Here is a 20,103-nt window from a genome sequence, read left to right as displayed (position 1 = left end):
TTATATATATCTCGAAACAAAAGATGCAGTTTATAAATGCACACCAGTACTGAATTGGTTCATATGTACTTGAGGCATGAATAAAGTGTTGTTAAGCTTACAATGTCAGTCACTAAACTAAGTGATAGTAAAACCAATAAGTAGTAACCATTTTATATTACTGCAGACTGAAATAATTATTGATACTTCGCGTACTTTTAGCAGGTATCTATTTTCACTGGTCATAGCGAATTTATATCTACACATGATCTTAACGTGATTAAAATTATTCAAATGAGAATTTTAGGAAAACAAAAAAGATCAAACGATTGCGATCTTGGCCAATTATTAGTTTTTGGATCAGGGGCCACAAAATTTCTGAACCATCGAGTTTTCGTTACGAAATAAGCACTGAGTTAAACAGTAGTTTGAGTTTGGCTACACTATATATAGTTCTCCAAATATACGGCCTACAAGAAAATTTTTGTTGAAATATATTGGATCTTTTGATCCAAATATCAGGAACTATTTCAGTCTACTAGGAATACTAAGAGGTTAGCACTATTTTTATCTTGTAAACTGTACTGCATACGTGCTATTAGTAAATAAGCGGGCATAGATTTATTAGAACGGCTGTTGGTTCATTTAAAGGAAGATGTCAAGCAAAAGAAGTATCTATAATGTTTTAAACAGCAAGTTACAGGATTTGTGAAGGAAACTATTAACAAAGCTGTTGAATGTTATGTGGGTGAGGATGAATTCAGTATACACTGATGAATGGAAAAAAAAAAAAAAAACACGTAAAAGAGAGTGATTTATCACAAGGTATATGACGTGAAAACTGAAGTTTTCATTTTTTTAATGCCTCGACAGTGGACATTCTACTGCCGCCGTCTGCTTAACCATGCTCTGTATTTCTTCCGGCCTATCACTCCTGGTGTACTTTGTAGGGATGTGTTTTTATGGCAATAAATGTTAGAAAACTGTGTAGCAACCCAACAGACGAAAACAAATAATTAGTTCCAATAAAATTTTATTGGTTACGGTTATTATGTTTTGAAAATGAAATCATTCCTAGTTATTATTCTTGTTTTATTAAGTTGTATCCAATCTGGGAATTAAATAAATTAACATAAGTATGTTGCGATATTTTATTAAATAGACCTTAGATTTCGATCATGGATGTCACTAGAATACAGTTGTCATTTAAGGATAATAACCTATCATGGCTGCAAATGGTAAATTAGTTGATACACCACAGCAGATTGAGTTAAATAACTTAAACTATGGTGCAGGTTAAGCTGGAACTGACTATCTCTTCGGTAAATAAACGAACAGTTTTGCGGCATTACATACTTGATAGGAGACTGGAGACAGCAGTACAAAACAAATTTATATTGCACACCACTTACAATCTTTTCTCACAATGCATTTCTTCTCGCTCTTCATTTTCTACTCCAAAACTTAACTGTTGTCATGGCAACCGAATTTTTCTCAATGTTGAAACGGGAAGTAGTTGATTTCAGCCCCTTTCGATTTGAATAGAGGGTAAAGATTAAAGATGGTACCTATTCTAAGAATACTAACTAGATTCCACCCTCTAATGTTTATTCTAGGTAGATCAATACTGAAACCGGAAGTTGAAGTGGATTTTATCACTTCCGGTTTAAGTAGAGACTTATTCATAGTGACGAAATGTATTATTCGGACGCTTAATCGATTGCATGAAACCTCTTATTATTATCGCTATCGGTAACCGTTTTTGCTCTACACTGACTAACGTTAAAACCGGAAAGGTTGATTTCTACTATTTCCGCTGTATGAATCACCTCAACCAACGAATTGAAATCCATATCGTTTGATCTCTACATTCTGGCTAAAACTTTGTGATCCAACAAGTCGAGATCTTACGTCTCCCAGACGGACATCTTGACACTAAATATATAAAAGGAGTCTTCGGTAAACCTAACTTCCTAATAAATTGAAGTTACAAGTGGCAAAAAGAAAGGATTTTCGCCGGGAAACTGCTAAATTTCTACAGTTAGATTAAAAGGAACGTGAGAAGTAGTGTTTTCATTTTCAGACTTAACACTCTAGCACACGTTGACGAGGATTCCCCGCTTTTGAAGAAGAAATATGACTGCTTGAGAACAGGTTTACGCTGGGAGCTGGGGCGCCCTCTAGCTTCTTCTTCTGATTCTTTCTGAACATACATCACACTGTCTGTTTTCTATGAGCTGTCGTTGTTGAAATAGTCTTGGGGGGAAAAACCGTCACCGCATGTGGATTTATTTGTATATTTTTTCTTTTATGGTCATAGTATACTTTTCATACATTTGTGATCAAAATAGTAATACAGAGGTTGTTCAGCCTACGTTTGGCCGATTTCGTTCCTTCCTTCTCCCGGGCAGAATGGACTCGCCCGACCTCGCTCGTGGCGTCCTGCAATGTTGTGCAGTGGCTTCCTGGGAACGGAGTTGTTTTTCCGCGCGGACGACAATAACGCAAAAAAGGACCATTGTTGTGAGTGTTGTGTTAAATTTGTTTCCAAGTGTGTGGGTTTTCGCTCTGTGACCAAAATGCCGCCCGAACTAAGCCGGTTTTGGGAAAGCTATGCTGTGGCTCTTTATGACGCCCACTTTAGTGTTTCTGTCATTAGAAAACAAGTGCAAGAAGAATGGTTGCAACGTTAGTTCAAGTGGAATAAAAAATGTTATTAAAAAGTACAAGGGTAACGAAGCTCCATCATTTGGATCACCAACGAAATTGCCTAGGAAGCGGGAATGCACCAAGGCCACCTCCACAATACAGAGGAAACTTCGCAAAATGGCAATGCAAGAAAATCCGCCAACACAAAGGTGTATGGCTAATCGTCTTGACGTGTCTTTGGGGACTGTGAGCAGGAAGTTACACCATCAACTCAAGCTGGAAAAAGTCATGAAAGCTCGCGGCCATCTTCTCACGGATGGCCACCAAAAGGAACGAAAGTGTAACGCCTGGAAGCTGTACGAATGGCATTTGGCAAAACAAAGGTGGATGTACGTCGTAACGCTCGATGAAGCATGGATTTATGTATCTTTCCGACTGCGGCAAACCAAGAGCCGTCATGTACCGAGAGAAAGACGCCAAGAACTTCAGAATGTGGGTCCGTGTCTGTAAAGAATCCTTCCCAAAAGGTTCATGGTCGTTACTGGCTACTGTTACCGAGGTAAACTGAAGATTCGTAGGGTGGCGAAGAACTGCAAAATAAATTCGCAGTATTTTCAGAAGATCATGTGGCCTATCTACGAGCATGAGATTCCAACAATGTACGGAAATGACGCCAATCTGGTGCGCATTCACATGGACAAGGCCTCATCACATACCTCACGATCATCCCTCGCATTCTACAGGGAGATGGAGGAGGCAAGTAGTATACAGGTGATACCTTTCAATGAGGTACCTGTTAAATCTCCAGAATCAAGTCCTATGGACTATTGTGGATTTGGAATGCTAAAGCGGGCTTTCGGAAAACTGCGTGTGACAACTGTGGAAGGACTTTGGAAAGCTGTGCAAAGGGAATGGGACAAGATTCCCCTCCCAGTTCTTCAGAGAAGCCTATTACAGTAGAAATTACGCTGTCGGGCTATTGTTAGGAACCAAGGGAAACACATCGAGCACTTACGGACCTGGTACCTGGATTCTAAATTTTTAGGTGAGTCGAAATTAACCAAATGTAGACTGAACAACCTCTGTAGAGTATAAGGAAGAGCAGGTTGAAAAATGGTGCTCACAGTTGAGTAAAGAAAACTTCTGAAGTGCGGGCAATCCCCATCACCGCGTTCGGTTTTGTTCTCAAAAATCTTCATGCATTTGTTACGATTTCAACAACTTCAGGTAAAAAGGTTTTCGGCGCTCCAGCAACAGGTTATTATTATTATTATTATTATTTTTTACGTTCTTAAGAAATAAGTACATCAATATATATGTAGCAAATATAACTAAATAAAATAAGTTTAAAGCAGAAAGTTATGGCTATTTTTTTCTCAGATTGAGGGAAAATGAAATGAAATCTAAGTTTTACGCCTCACGAATATGCCGGATAGGCTGAAGGAGACGGTGATGATGAGAAATGATGGAAGTATTAGGAGATGCGAGAATCCCGAGAAAACCCACGTACATGGTGTTTGTCCACCACAAAGCTCACTTGGCGCGAGATGGGATCGAACCAAAGACCCCATGTCCCAGAAGTGAACGCTCTACCACTGAAAAATCGCGGCCCCTCCGATTGAGGAAATACCCATACCGTGTACGGATTTGATACAAACAGAGCGCGTGTCTGTGCGAAAATACTTTTGAGACTAGGTGACGCTGATATACGCGAGACTCTGTATTAACAAATTCCAAAATAACTCGTATTGCAGAAACACAGTGAGTAGTTACTGTGTTCCCTGTTTGTACCTTTCAATTCACCGCAGGTGGATGTCACCAACAGTTCATATTACAGAGTCCAGGACATACAGCTTTGTAAAGACGTAAGAAAGTAATACCGTAAGAAGCTAAATAAATAATAAACATTACTTTCATCTTGTATAATGTCCTCAATCTACTTTCCCTATTACCTTAAGCAACTGTTTATCTTCAAACACACTTTAAAAAAAGAAAAAATGTGCAAATCACTCAACAGAATGACAGTTGTGATGTACCTACTTCGTACCAGGAAGATCCACAACACAAGATTTCTCTTTTGAGAACCAATGAATCATCTCATGAAAACGAATAAGTTTTTATATTTTCGCCTTTCCACGATTACTCCAGCACCAACGCGAAAAGGGAACAGTCTTTTAATTTTCAAATGTTTGTAAAACTTCGTTGGGTGAAGCAAGTTTTCCAAATTTTAAGAGCTGACAAAGCTTTTTCCACATGAAAATAATAATCTTCTGTGTAATGGTATTATTTAATAAACAAACACGATAAACTCCCCAGAATTCAAGATAAATTTCAGACTATTTTAACGATTTTTGTAAATAAATAAATTGTACATATATATTAGCTAAATAATGAATTCTTGCTCGGTCCCCGGCCCATGTGAGTTTGTGGTGGACAATTTTAGTTATCTAAAAACTTTCGGCATGCCGCTAGTATATAACAGCGAAATAATACTAACTGAATGAGCACTGATATTATCTTCAGAATCTCTTGATAGGTTACATTTGGCGATATAATTATTTCTAGGTGCTTGATAAACGTTTCTTAAGAATTCCAAAAAAGAAAGGTTGCTTCTTTTAACCTGCTTTTCACGTTTGAAGCACTAAATGTACAAGAAACAAATTTCGTACATGAAGACTTTTTGATTCACAGCTATTGGTTCCCACAAGTTTAATGTGGGCATTTTAGGGAAGATTTTTTTAAAAAGTAAATTCGTACGTATCACGATCAAATGAAAAATAGAGGGTGTATATGAAAGAATATTCATTGGTCTGGTTGGTTCTAAGTTTAGCGCCCCTTTCAGCATAAACACCACATGAGACTTACAAGGTACATTCGCGAATTGTCTCCTCGGAATTCGCCTAAAATTGATTTAAATGCAAAGTTCTCCGCGGCCCAAAGTGTATTCTACTAATTTTAGCTGCCTATACGGGTAATTTGGATATTTATGGGCCTTCATATATCCGGAATTCATAGCCTACTATAACGCTTGGTCACAAATTGCTTTTAGTTTCTTTAGATGTAACTGAACATGAATGTGGGCATATGCAAAACAAATTGGATCAAGTACTGCTTCTCTGACACGTGTTATCCACACCAGCCGCCATTTTGGATCCGCCATGTTGGATTCAACTTTCGGTTTTTCAAATGGAAATAGTTGCATGTGATACATCAAATCCATACAAAATTTTCTCGGAAATTCATTGGTGTAGTGAGTTTTACGATAGCTTGCACCATTTGCAAGGTATTACATGTTAAATGTGAGGCACTTCACAAATTCAACCATTAAAAAGTTGTGCAGGGCCCTGTTTGTATATATGATCTTTTACATGATTTATTGTTGACGAAATGTTTTCTGAACGTACATACATACAGACACACAGACGTAAACAGGATATGGTAGATCTTCACCAAAATCTGGTCGTATTTAGATTTACATTAGGCATTTTGTTCGTGATACAGTACTTCCCTGTTATACGTAGTATAACACGGAAGTAATAAGAATCTATCACGGAAATGTAAGATTATGCCACCAATGTTGTAGAGTTCCTTTATACCTACAGTGCTTTTCCAGTTAGAAATTGTTTGATTTGTCAACATCAAAAACGTAAGCGTAACTGATATTAGTCTGCAATGACTATTCACGAAGTGCCTAGAGGGATTTAATATGTAATACCTCGCAAATGGTACAAGCTACTGTAAAACACACTACACCAACGAATTTCCGAGAAAATTTTATATGAATTTGACGTATCACATGCACCTATTCCTATCTGAAAAAACGAAAGTTGAATCTAATATGGCGGATCCAAGATGGCGGCCGCTGTGGATAACATGTCAGAGAAGCAGTACTTGATCCAATTTGTTTTGCATATGCCCATATTCATGTTCAGTTACATCTAAAGGAACTAAAAGCAATTTTGTGACCGAGCGTTATAGTATGATTAAATTCCGGGTATATGAAGGCTCATAAATATGCAAATTACCCATATGGGCCGCTAAAATTAGTACAATACACATTGAGCCATGGAGAACTTTGCATTTAAATCAGTTTTACATGAATCCCGAGGGGACATTTCGCGAATATACCTTGTTAGACCTGCAACTTAACGTGGGATCCAAACCACATGACCTCCCAACGGGATCAAAACCGGGGTCTAAGCGCCGAAAAGGCATACGCTAACTAAGGGAGTTATAAACAATATCGAAGTTTTAAAGCTGCGTTAGTATCTGAACTTTGACTTAAATAATGAATCACCCATAAAACGAAAAAGTAACACCTGAACTCTGGGTATCTTGTCACTAGTCACAAATCCAACCGATAGGTGGGTTCTTTCTATACTTCAATCGGCACGTCTGGAATAATGGAAATAACAGCTGCTTTAATCAACCGAGGTAGGTCAGTAGGCAGCGGAGATAGTCATGTCCAAAATGATTGTTGCATGTCTATAAATATGTTGTTGCAAGAACATAATTTGCAAACCATTTCGCACAGTATATCTTACAATGTTACTATTTGTATAATCAGCAAAGACATGTATGTCGTAAATTTCATGTCAAAAGAGCAGTAAATAAGAACAATAAAGCGAAAATAAAACTTTGTCCATTGAACATTTTGGTTTACTTATTCTAATTTTCGTACTTATAGTTCTTTTCCTATGAAATTTACCACAAATATACATTTCCCGATTATACACATAACAGTATTAAAAGTACCCTGTAAAAGCATAAACAAATTATATTCCCACAACAAGACAGTTATTGATATGTGACGATCATTTTGGACATGACTGTACACATCTAAAACTTTCATCTTTGCTTTTTCATTTTGACTCTGAATGAACATTGTACACCTCATGAAACAGATTTTGCAGAGAGAAATTTGTATAGTTGCCGCTGCTTACGGTGTAAGTTTGCCCTGTACAGTAACAAATAATGCTAATATTTGACACTGAACTACTACTTTATAAACACGCTGTATGAATGGAATAAACATTCTACTTTTTTTAAAAAAAAAACTTACGCTTTTTTTATATCTGCTGTTGTAGCGTTCCGTGGCACTTCAAGTATCCGGTAATAATCAACCATTGTGCGGGCTATGCTCCGCTATATGTATCTGCAATTAGAAAAAAAGAAAAATACATTAGTTAAAAAAAAAAAGCAATTTCAAATATTAATATTCTACTATTACTAAACAGCTACTGCGGAAACTAAAAAAAAGTATTGTAGGGACCGGGATTTTCGTTGACTTAAAAGTAAAAGTCACGAAAGACTTCATTATTTTCTTCGAACAAGTGCTGCGAAAAGGAATTCGGAGACAATTTTCATACATAAAAAATTATCTTCAAAATGCATGTATGAATATTTCACTAACAGAAAGAGCGAATATTTACACAGTCTGAAGTTCTCTTTCATATTATATTTTATATATATATTACTATATAAAACTCTTATAAGCTGTGATACAAAAGTTTTGGGAAGAAATGTTAATAGGATGCACATGCCAATATAGTATCTATGAAGAAAAGAAGAAAATAGTATTACGTTGTTGTTTATGCATCGAGTTTTCAGGGTTGTTGATGAACAAAGACAATGTTTTGTAAGTAGTAAAGGCCTTGAACAAGGTGAAAGTTCAAGAAGATATTTTATGGTAACGTGAGGTGTTGTACTGCGCGTGTTGGAAATATGTTCCGTGGGAAATTCAGTGACAAGAAAGTTTTATAGTGAGAGAAAAACGTACTTTTTTTTTGTCTAATATAATTATTTGTTATGTATACATAGACTGTTAGATCACACGTTGGTAAGACTGTCTTGTAACCTATAGAGAAGTTGCAATTCTTAAAACAGTGACATTGAGAATTTTGTAATTTATGATTTTCCGTCCGAAAACATCCACAGAGGATATAAGCATTTGAACAGCATTTGAACATTCAGGAATTATATTAATTCTTATGATTTTCTCAGAAATACGATTAAAATGAACCAAATAAAAGTTTTGCAACACTACAAATTATTTTAAAACCTAGAGGTAAATCAAAATGAAATGTATGTAATAGGGAAATCATTTTGACACGTTAACAAAAGCCCGGGTCCTCGTTATGTATATTGAAAATGACAAGTACACTGATAACCTGCATCTTGTATAATATTTACATCAAGCTTAAACAACAAAACGACCATTCATGTACATTTAGTTTTACTTCCAACATAAGGCGTAATTTCTTTTGAGGAGGCAATTTAAGAATTTAGTTACGTTAAACAACTTATACAATTAAAAAAAAGAGAACATTATATAGATAGGTAGGTAGGTAGGTAGATAGATAGATAGATATAGATATAATTTACAGAGACATTTAAATAAACACAGAAGTATGATGTTCAACAGTGTATGATTTTGCAACCGAGCCTTTCAATTTAGAAAATCATTCATAGCATTAAGTATTAAAATAATGTAAAATTCAACATTGATTACAAAACATTTCAATACAAGAAAACACTGCCTAAATTAATTCGAATTCGAAAACTCAATTCGGTTGTAAAATCATAAAGTGTTCGTCACAATCCCTGATTAATAACCAATGTAGTAATATTTCAGTAGTTTTGAAAATATGCTTGTTACAAATATCACCAGATTATTAAAAAAATGCAATTTTACATTTATTTTTTTTTTTTGTTTTGTTTTTCTATTTCAGTGTTTTTTAAATAATTTCTTCAAGTTGTAAACCCACTGAATGAAATTAGTACAAGCAAGAAAATAAAAATTCACAGTGGAAGACATGATTTTAGAGACACATGGGTAAGGGAACCACTGCTCCAAGTCCTTGCATTAGTGTCCAATAATACAAATAAAATTGCTAAAGACACGGAAGAGGATCACACCTGTAAGTTTCAATTTTGTCCGCAGGAGAATGTTTGATTTCATTTAACAGGGTGATGTGTAACTTCTACTAGGTCTAAACACCTTTGTTTCAATAGCAGAAAATAAGATACAGATAGCGACTGGTACTTGTGATGATGCTGACGGATTGACTAACGAATTGGACCGAAATGATCTATTACAAGAAGAACAGAGTTCAAAAATTCACTTTCCATCAAGTGTTGCCGTGTGGAGTAACGGACGTACATTACAATTCCATAAGGCGCGCTTGCTTCATCCTAATAAAGAAAAAACGGAAAAATGATAAAGTAATTCCTTAGGGTTATTTTTCTCTTGCAGTTCATGCCAGAAGTCAATGTAACAATATCTTACACTGGGAATGGAAAAGACTGGAAACGATAAGGATGACCGGGCACGACCTTGCAAGCATGTAGTCCATGCAACGCTTACTTCTTTAACATATGAAACTGTCTGTAAGGTCTTGTGCACTTACTGTTTACATTTAATTGTATTTTTTGTGTTTGTTTCATACAGTTCTCAGTATATATATAGGGTGTTCTAAAACAAATGGCGCCAAAGAACGAGAAAGCGTTATTCTTCAGGATAAAATAAAGTGAAAATCCCATATAATGCATACCCTCCAGGGCCTCCTTCAGCCGCTATAAGGAATCAAAATTTCACTATGTGGCAACGTCGCAAATTAACTTGGAACCATTAGCGTTGCTCTAGGAGCCCATCAAGCAGTTACATCGATTGTTATGGTAATAGGTGGTGTTAGTGTCAGCATATATCAACTGCCATCTGGAAAGAATCAATATAACTAGCTGAGATTGCTAGATCATCTCTGTGTTTCTTTATCTGGGACGTTGCGCATCTCCAAACAAGGACCCGAAAAGTATACAATTACATATATATTCAGAAATATCTTGATAATGCAAATAATCAGTTCCAATGAACATCCACGCTATGCAAAAAATCTCTTGCCCCTTGCGATTTTTATCTGTTTCAGTACATAAAAGATAGAACGTATAGGCCTATACCAAGATTTGCAAGACCAAATTGTTACAGCAGAAAGTTCAATAACGAGGAACCAGTTAATTTGTGTGTGGGCTACCGATTCGACGTTTGAACTTCCCTCTATCCAGTAATGTATGGGTTTCTATCTATTGTAGTACATTAAAAGTACTTCAAATCTGCTTCTTTTTGAATAACCCTGTATATATATTTAATTTGAACTGGCAAACCTACCGCCAATTCGTAAACATGTGTAATAATAAAATATAAAATGCGCGTTAGTGCAAAGCTCGTGGTTCAAAATCGTATTATGCAAGGCATTCCTGTAAAGAAACAGAAAATCACGTGTTTTGAATTATGGGGAAAAAAAACTTTTTTTTCTTTCTTTCTTATCTTTCTGTAATCCTACAATCCATTAGGTCATTTCATCTCACTACAACTACAAACACCGAATATATAACAGATATATCATTGAACATTAAGGTCTTCTTCATTCATAATTAATGTAAATAGTTGAATTAGGCCAAGGTTAGCGAGACCTACACTGGATGAAAATATAATCCATATCAAATAATAAGTTGGGTGGGGCACAGACAATTTTAAAATTACGAGTTTCCTGCCATCACAACATCTTATTTCTATATAGATTAATAACATGGTCACGTATCTATTATGTTCACTTCATGAACTGATCAATTATTTTAGCTCTCCTTAAGTATCTCTAGGCGCTAACTGTGCATAATCATTTCCTTTTGTAAAAACAAGAATCTTTGTGTATCCTAGATTTGCTCAAGTAATTATTATCTTTCTATACAGGAATCACTAATTAGTTCTTGATACCTCATAAAATTCAGAGAAAACCACCATAGTATGAAGAATGACTTGCTAGTACTAAGTCAGAGTGCATTTTGCTGGAGGAATATTCACTGACATATGTAAATGACTGTGTTTTGAAGTCATAATTATTCAGTTCCTTTACGTGGTACTCTGTTAATTCTCAAATTAATTGCTCACCCCAACACCGTAATTTCCTATTTTTATTGTACCTCTTTTAAACTACAAGTGGAAAAGAACTGGCGGCCGTATTACTTGTCTACTGGCCAAATTACACCATTAGTTACATCAAGGTAAGTGATCTACAACCTATCTTCGGTTCATCGATTCCAATTGGGCGTCCTTTCCCAGTGCCGAGGCTGAAGGACATAAACCTACTGCTCTTAGTGCTACCGAAACCACTACCTGGATACATTGTATCACAATCTTTCAGCAGCGAGTCTACATGAGACGTGAACTTACAGCTTAACGTGGAATCTGAACCACATTAGCTTCCGCCAGGAACTGAACCCGGGTCTCCCGCGCCAAAGACGCGCACGCTATTACATAGCCACTACTTGAATCTATCGCTTGTCTAACTGGGAATCGAACCTGAGATCACACGCACAAAAAGCATGTGAATTACGAATTTTAACACGAAGAATTACAATCCTACAAAGACATTAATTCGCTTCTGAAATCTTGCAACTATACCCAGAAATGGAATGAATGTTTGAGCAGATATAGGCCTCTATGTAAGTTCTTTATTTTATTGGTAAATAGAATGTCAATGTAACGGTACCGAAACGAAATGCGAAATGCGAATGCATCAATATACAGCAATTTAAATCTTGAAAAAAATTCAAAAACTCTCCGCACTAGTCAAGTGGCTACAGCGTGTGCATTTTGTTGTTGTTTCGATCCCTCATGGGAAAGCTTTTTTTTTTTTTTTTTTTTTTTTTTAACGCATTATGTGGCTTCAGATTCAACTTTAAACTGTAGGTCCACGTCCCATAACTTCGATGCTGACAAAGGACATTAAATTTCAACAAACAACACTACCATTTATAATTCATTCTTACAATGAAGCAGATTATATTATTTCACACATAACAATATTTTAATTACCGCTGGATTATTTCACACATAACAGAAGAATAATATTTTAATTACCGCTAGAATTAACTACATTCGTAATAGCACGTGGCAACTACTGCACTGTCCCAATTCTGAATAGTGATTGCGAATTTAGGAAATAAAACACGTGAACGGAACACGTAAATATAATGTACTTCGCAAGTCCTAAACTGCAGAAGACCTAGAATTTAAGACTTGCGTCCATGATTTTAGGATTTATGAACGTTACTCGTCTGGAGCACTACACTTCAAACTTTCGCACTGTTTGGAGCACTAGTTTTTTTTTTTTTTTTAAACAAAAAATTACTGTCTAAAGAAGAATGCTATAAAAAATAAACTGACATTAACCTATTTCACGTAATAGGACACTGGACAATTTTCTAATCTAGTGTCCGGTTGAAAACTACAGGTGGCAACCATACATTAGGACCTTCAACCTGCTGGTATTGAATGAAGATGAGCTCAAAGGTCTGACAGTAAACATTATACGAATGCCCACGTCTATAGTTCAACCTGACATTTTGAAAAAAATCCCAATCTCTTCAAACCTTTTGTCACCCTCAGATTTGGCATAAGGCTCTTGTTCTCTCTCTCTCTCTCTCGTATAGGTTGAGAATCTCCGGGTCGCTATTACAGTTTCTCGTCTGCTGAATCATTATCCTAGAAACGCCACCTTGGCAAACAAAGCGAGAACTAGTCCGCTATCACAAACAAGTCGTAGGTTTGAACACCTGTTATCAATTCCATATTCGGAAGAGCTACCTTATTCCTATATTTAACACTTCCCATCACAATTTTGTACAGTGGAAATGAAACAATAACAACATTCCGGTAGAAATTTCGAGTAGAAACAAAGACTCTTTCTTCAGATCTTCAGATGCGGAAAGACCACTTCCTTATGTGTCATACACCTTTATGTGACGTAGAGCTGTCCGTGGCCTACGCTCCCCTTCACCTGACTCAATTGTACTGCTTAGTCACTCAAAGTGCGTGGCCACAGTAGGCTTCCTCAGCATAGAAGGTGGGACAACAGTTCCAGCGCGTCTTTTATCTGTTCAACATGCATTTATTCTCTAACGTGTTTTTTTGTATTCTGATGAGTTTTCACTTTTTATTTCTTTCTGCCCAACACCTTTCGTTGTTATTCTGTCAGGGAACACCCTGGACCACAATGTTATCTTCACATTAACCACAATTGCCGAGAAATTAATTTTGCTGTAAAGTCATCAGTTCAAGTATTAGTGGTGAGTAATTTCCATTAGTATACGAGTGGTTCGTAGATGATAACCTACAGGTTTCATTTGTGATACCACGATGCTCGCTTGTTTTCACGTTTAAATATAATGTACTTTTAAATTTCAAAGACGTATTTGTTGACAATAGAGATCAAGTATTTTTGCAATGCGTGAAGATGTAGCAGCAGTAGTAGCACTACTTTGCTTTGAATGGTGCACGTTTCAGAGTTATTCGTTACAGTAACTACCCACCCTATACCATCAGCAAAGGATGTGACAGCTATTGGACATGACGATTTTAACCTCAGGACCTTTGTCCACCGTACCAGCCAAGGGTTTCTGAAAGAGGATCACACTTGTAATGAAATACATAAGCACATGTGAGACTCCGATCTTCACTAACGAGAGGAAAGAAGCATCGCTAACGCTAGTTCTTTCTTTTCATCTACATTTTACACAGAAAATTCTGTGATGATTTTATACAGAAACTAAGTCTAGATCCTATGTGGAAGAATAATAATTTAACACCTTTTAGAAAGCACATATTCGGAGAAATGTGTAATAATGCTGATAAAATTACTAGAGTAATCTTTCCACTGTTACTCGAATATCCAAATATTAAAATTTGATATTGGAATAACGAATTTTGTTCAAATATTCGAAGAATTAATTATTCAATCTATTGTGGCTAGCTTTTCGGTATCACACAACGACGGCCTTTTACCAGTACACATCTACGGTGCAGGTTGAGAATTTAATACCCCCCACAAATAATAATGAAACAATCCTTGGGTTCCAGATATCTTGCGAGATGGTTCTCACTGTTTTGAGATTTGCTTTGATCAAGACCTGTAGTTCGCATTCTTGTGTAGAAATCAAAAGATCTAGAGTTCGAATCTAGTGACTGACCATCCTGACAGGTTTCTCCAGTTCTCTCAGCTCGACAATACGAATGATGGAATAGATTTACATATATTGACCCTGATCAACTTCCTCGCACTTCATTTATTATAATAATAATAATAATAATAATAAATTATTAATTACTGCAGGTTATTAATTACTTAAGGTTTGGCGTCGCAGACGGTATCTAGAAGTTTATGAACTCTGGCAAAGACAGTAAAGAAGGTCACGTGAAATTTACCAGGGAAGCAAGAAAGTTCGTGCGCTTTTATACTATGGAAGAAAACTGTCAATTACAGGGTTTTAACGGTTTGTTTATTCGGCAAAATAGCCTCCATTTGCTTCTACAACCTTCTCCCAGCGCTCAACAAGCTTGTAAATGCCAGTTTTGTAGAATATTTGTTCCCGAGATTCGGAAAACTCAGCAACTGCATTTTTGACGTCTTGTTCAGTCTTGAACTGCCTGCCACGCATAAAGTTGTCTATGGCCAAGAATAAATGGCAATCCGAAGGGGCGACATCTGGGGAGTAGGGAGGATGAGATACAAGTTCCCAACCAAGTTCTGAGATTACTTCCAGCGCCTGTTTTGCGGTGTGAGGGCGCGCGTTGTCCTGGTTATAGAGCACACCTCTTTTGTTAACTAGTGCTGGCTGTTTCTGGGTCAGTTTGGTGGCTACCGTTCTCAGTTGTGATGAGTACTTATCTTTGGTAATTGTCTTACCACGTTCCAAGAATTCGTAGTGCACGATACCGTTTGTAGTCCACCAAACACAGAGCAAAACCTTGTGTTGATGGATGTTCGGTTTTGCAGTCAAAGGCTTCGGATCATTCGGTGATAGCCAATGGTATGACCGTTTTTTATTGTCATACATGACCCACTTCTCGTCACAAGTTATTATACGGTCCAAAATTGGACAGATTTTGTGTCTCGTCAACAAAAATGAACAGATATTCAGTCTTAGAATTTGGCTCATAGCGGTCAGCTCGTGAGAGACCCACTGACCCAGTTTTCAGGTCTTCCCCAACTGATGCAGACTTACCCGAATAATTTTCCTGCTTAATTCGAATCGGTGAGCAAGTTCCTCACATGTTTGACTGGAATAATCTTCAATAGAGGCCTTCAGGTGGTCCATATCCACTGATTTAGGGCTCCCAGAGCGAGGCTTATCTTGAAAGGTCTCGTCACCAGTTGAAAAGGTCTGGAACCATTTTTGTGCTGTACATTTACTTATTACACCCTCTCCGAGCGCAACACATATTTTTCTAGCTGCTTCTGCACCATTTGTCCCCAATTTAAACTCGTAAAGCAAACAAGCTCTAAAAACTTCATTTGACACTGACATGATCACGAGCGATTTTTACACACTACATTGACAAATGCGTTGTTATATTCACCGTGGCTGATGCGCCAATGAATAAGCTTTCCCAAACAGTCAAAACTTTCATGCTACGGGGACAGATGTCGCCGCAGCAGCCAAATGGAAGCGGGAGTGGTTCAAAAGCGCACAAACTTTCTTGCTTCCCTGGTATATTGCCGAATGAATATACCCTGGTAGCTGAAATGTTCAATGTTGTATATCCTGCCATACAGAAGGGATCTCGCATTTTTTAAGGTTTAACAAACAAACAAACAAACAAAAAAAACTGAAGCCAGTCAATTATGCTTTGGGCTTTATATATCCTCTCATACCCCAAGTATGAGGTTTTAAACTTCAAATACTTGTTGAAGTTTAACCAAAAAATCGTTAATCCGAAAAAAAAAAACTTTTTAACCTAAAAAACTCATATTTCCATGTATGGAATATGGATACCCATCGTCCTTGTGACTATGCTTACGAATTGTCCCCTTAGCGAATTTGGAGGAGATAAGTGCTCTAGCTGTCTATTGCAAAATAAATAAATAAATAGTTTTAGCTCAAAATTTATCGTGTGGAGTAACGGACGGACGGACACAGACGTATTAGCATTACACTGTTATATGACCCAGTAGTAGGAACCAAATAAACTTCAGTATCACGTGGTAAGAATTCCTGCCATTAGCACAACCAAAAACCTACCTACAGTTTTTTTTTTCTTCAGTATTTTCACCTATATCCAAATAAGTAGCTCGTGGGTGTTTGTCCCGTCGCACAGTGGGAGATTTCATCGATCTAAGGGAACTTTATTCAATTTTGCGACCATGCAATAGAGCAAAGAATACCTGCGATGTAGGTAGCTAAATATACCGTTGGTATGAAATTGACATGAATTCGGGCGATGGTCGCATGCAACGATTGCAAATATGGCCTGAAAGGAGACAACCAAGTGCACGCGCGTAGAGCCTGCGACAGGTACGCTTTGTAGTGGAAGTTCATTTGACTTGTGTCCTGCCGTGCTTACACAGAGTGGTCAGTGCAATGCTGTAATAGTATTGTGGGTCTCGGAAGGAAAGATCGAGCACTTGAACTTTGTATTACATTTTAGGGTTCCTAGGGGATAGCGTGGGAAAAGAGTGGGTGTGAACGTGCGGAAAAAATGTTGTGTGTGAAATACAAACAAGTTTTCAAATAGGTGTTCTGTGGTGTTCAGCCTGCGGATTAAGTTCACCTGAAAGCTTATTGAGGTTAGAAGTGAAAACAATCGAGAAACCTTGCGCAAGTTTGCGCAAAAACGTGAGGTAATAGCGTAAAAATGGCTCCTGTGTTTACATGGCATGTTATATTTGGTCTAGGAATTAATTCGTGCGGTTGGTACGCACACATTGAAGCTGTAGTACAAACACAAAATACATAAATACCTTAAGAAAAATATTGTCCATCGCTAGCCACCACTTTCGCCCATCTGTCAGGCAATGTACGGATTCCGTGGCGAAAGAAGTCCTCATCCTTGGAAGCGATCCAGTCAGAGACCCATGTTTCGATATCTTCTGAAGAAGTAAACCGCTGTCCAATCAAATCGTTGTTCATGCAATCGAACAAGTAGTAGTCCGAAGGAGCAACGTCTGGTGAATACGGCGGGTGGGGTAAAATTTCCCATCCGACATTTTCTAAATAGGTTTTGACCGGTTTTGCGACATGTGGGCGAGCGTTATCATGTTGAACAATAAGTTTATCATGTCTGTTCTCCCATTCTGGTCGTGTTCTGGCCAGAGCTTGCTTCAAACGCATTAATTGTCGTCGATAACGTTCTCCATTCATAGTTTCACCCGGTTGCAGCAGCTCATAGTACACCACACCTTTCATATCCCACCATATGCACAGCATAACCTTTGCACAGTGAATATCTCGTTTTGGTTGTGATGGACCTAGTTCACCTGGTTTCACCCAGGCCTTTTTTCGTTTAGGGTTCTCGTAATGGATCCACTTCTCATCACCCGTAATAATTCGATGCAGAAACCCCTTTCTGCTCTGTCGTTGAAGCAGCAATTCGCAAATGGTTTTTCGTCTTTCAACGTCTCTGTCTTTCAATTCATGTGGAACCCAATGTGACATCTTTTGAATCATTCCCATGGCTTTCAAGCGTTTGGAGACTTTTGTTTGATCAACGCCTAATGCTGCTGCAAGTTGTTCCTGCGTTTGACACGAATCCTGCTCGAGCAATGCTGTCAATTCTTCGTCTTGAAATTTTTTTGGCTGTCCAGCTCGCTCTTGGTCTGCCAAGCCGAAATCACCACTTCTAAACCGCGCAAACCACTTCTGACACGTTCGCTCAGCTAGAGCATGGTCACCATACACTTCCACCAAAATACGATGACTTTCAGTCGCACTTTTCTGCATGTTAAAGTAATGCAGCAGGACACCCCGCAAAAACACTTTATCAGGCACAAATTGCGCCATGTTCACTTAACTACAAACTGGTGTTGTTGACGCTTTAATCCACTGCCCTATACTACGAACGATACGCGATGACAGGGGTTTGCAACACATGTGTGGATACACGGAACTGTGGGACGCTCCGTTCGTTGCGCCATCTCTTGTCCACCCGCACGAATTAATTCCTAGACCAAATATTAGGTGTGTGGGAACAACATGCGGCAACAAAGCTGGTGAAGTTTTAACAAATTACATAATGGAACAAACCGAGGTAGTAGAACTGACCAATAGTTCGCGAGCAAGAATAAGAAAATGTATTAATGATATACGGTACGTAATGGTTAAATGGGACAAAGCCAATCGACACCAGAAGAGGTTGATAGAAGACAATGTACCATGGTTGGAAAATGAAGTGGACTTCAACTTAGCGCCCGTTCTGCCAACGGATACTTCTGTTGAAAATACATGCGGTAGACCGAAAATGTACCTCAAAAGTGCAATGTAGGAAAGTTAAAGAACTTATAGAATCAACCAGAATTGAGGAACTGACGATGGTGACTGAATTAAAACTACGGAGGGCAGGAAAACGCGACTCGGCAGCGATCGTCAATGAGTTTGTAGTTCTTTCCCCACACGGGGTACGAAAAATCAAGAAATCTGGATGCGCTTCAATTCCCGTTCCGGCGAAATTATTAGAAGATGAAGCTTTGTCGTTGCTAGTTGATGCGAATCTTTGGAAAAACCAGTAAAATGTCTTGCGTGGAGGCAAAATAAGCAGGCTGTAAAGTGTATCCATCCTATGATAAGGTTAGAGATGCTAAGCAACGTTGTTATCCAGATGAAATAAAAATCACAGAGACACCCGTTGACATACCGGTGCAATCCCTTCTTCATGATACCATAAGAAGACTTAGTAAAACACAAGATGTGTTTCGAACTTTGTCTGATGTTCGCAACATTAATATTGGTGTTAAGAGAGATTGTGGTGGTGCGCAACAAAGTATGTATCGCCAGTTAAGAGGAACTGTGGTGGTGAACAACAAAGTATGTATCGCCAACCTTTTTTAGATGAGCATTCAACTGACGAGAGTTTGTTTGATGTATCTATGGTCCCTATTCAACTGTACAATGTCACTAACAATCGTAACTGTGTTATTTGGAAAAATCCCGCTCCATGCTGTAATGACTTACATGTTTATTCGAAAAAAAAATCCTGTTACGATTAGTGGAAATCTAGTAGCGCCATTAGCGGCGTTATGATGAACTATCCTGTACATGATTTGGTGTATAACAGGCGAGCGTCATAATGAAGCTATATTTCAAACTGGGAACATCAGACTTTGATAATGGATTACGTCGATTTACTGTACTAGTTCTTGGTTACCTTCGGGTTTACGTTTGTGATATGTAATGGAAGTCAAATTTATAAAACACAATATAAACATAAAAGTTAAGTGTATGGTTTTTTTGGGTGTATTCAACTCATGTGTAGTTCATCCTAGTTCCATATGGTATACGTTTCTTAAAAGTTATAGTTATGTGTTGAAAAATTAAAAGATGTGATATTTAAATTAAAATCTTTGGTGTTGTTAAGTGGGAAGCAAGTAAGTTGGCACAGTTTTCATATATTACGTACTTATTTATTCTGCAGTATTGGTAAGTTGT

General features: G+C 37.6%; 1 protein-coding gene across 4 annotated transcripts in view; it reads right to left on the bottom strand.

Moving 5' to 3' along the window:
* The window catches only part of LOC145671359 (dnaJ homolog subfamily B member 6-like), a 169,085-nt gene that overhangs the window by 43,370 nt on the left and 105,612 nt on the right, over positions 1 to 20,103 (bottom strand). For all 4 annotated transcript variants that reach the window (XM_081740419.1, XM_081740422.1, XM_081740420.1 and 1 more), the window contains exon 2: positions 7,691 to 7,783. In XM_081740419.1, coding sequence (XP_081596545.1) covers positions 7,691 to 7,755 — 65 coding nt within the window. In that variant the 5' untranslated portion in view covers positions 7,756 to 7,783. The remainder of the gene's footprint in view (positions 1 to 7,690; positions 7,784 to 20,103) is intronic.

This window comes from Thermobia domestica, chromosome 15 (genome assembly GCF_964235325.1).
Source record: "Thermobia domestica chromosome 15, izTheDome1.hap1.1, whole genome shotgun sequence".
In the NCBI taxonomy this organism is placed as follows: domain Eukaryota; kingdom Metazoa; phylum Arthropoda; class Insecta; order Zygentoma; family Lepismatidae; genus Thermobia; species Thermobia domestica.
Note: the sequence above shows the minus strand (reverse complement) of the source record. Positions and strands in the feature narration are given on the sequence as shown.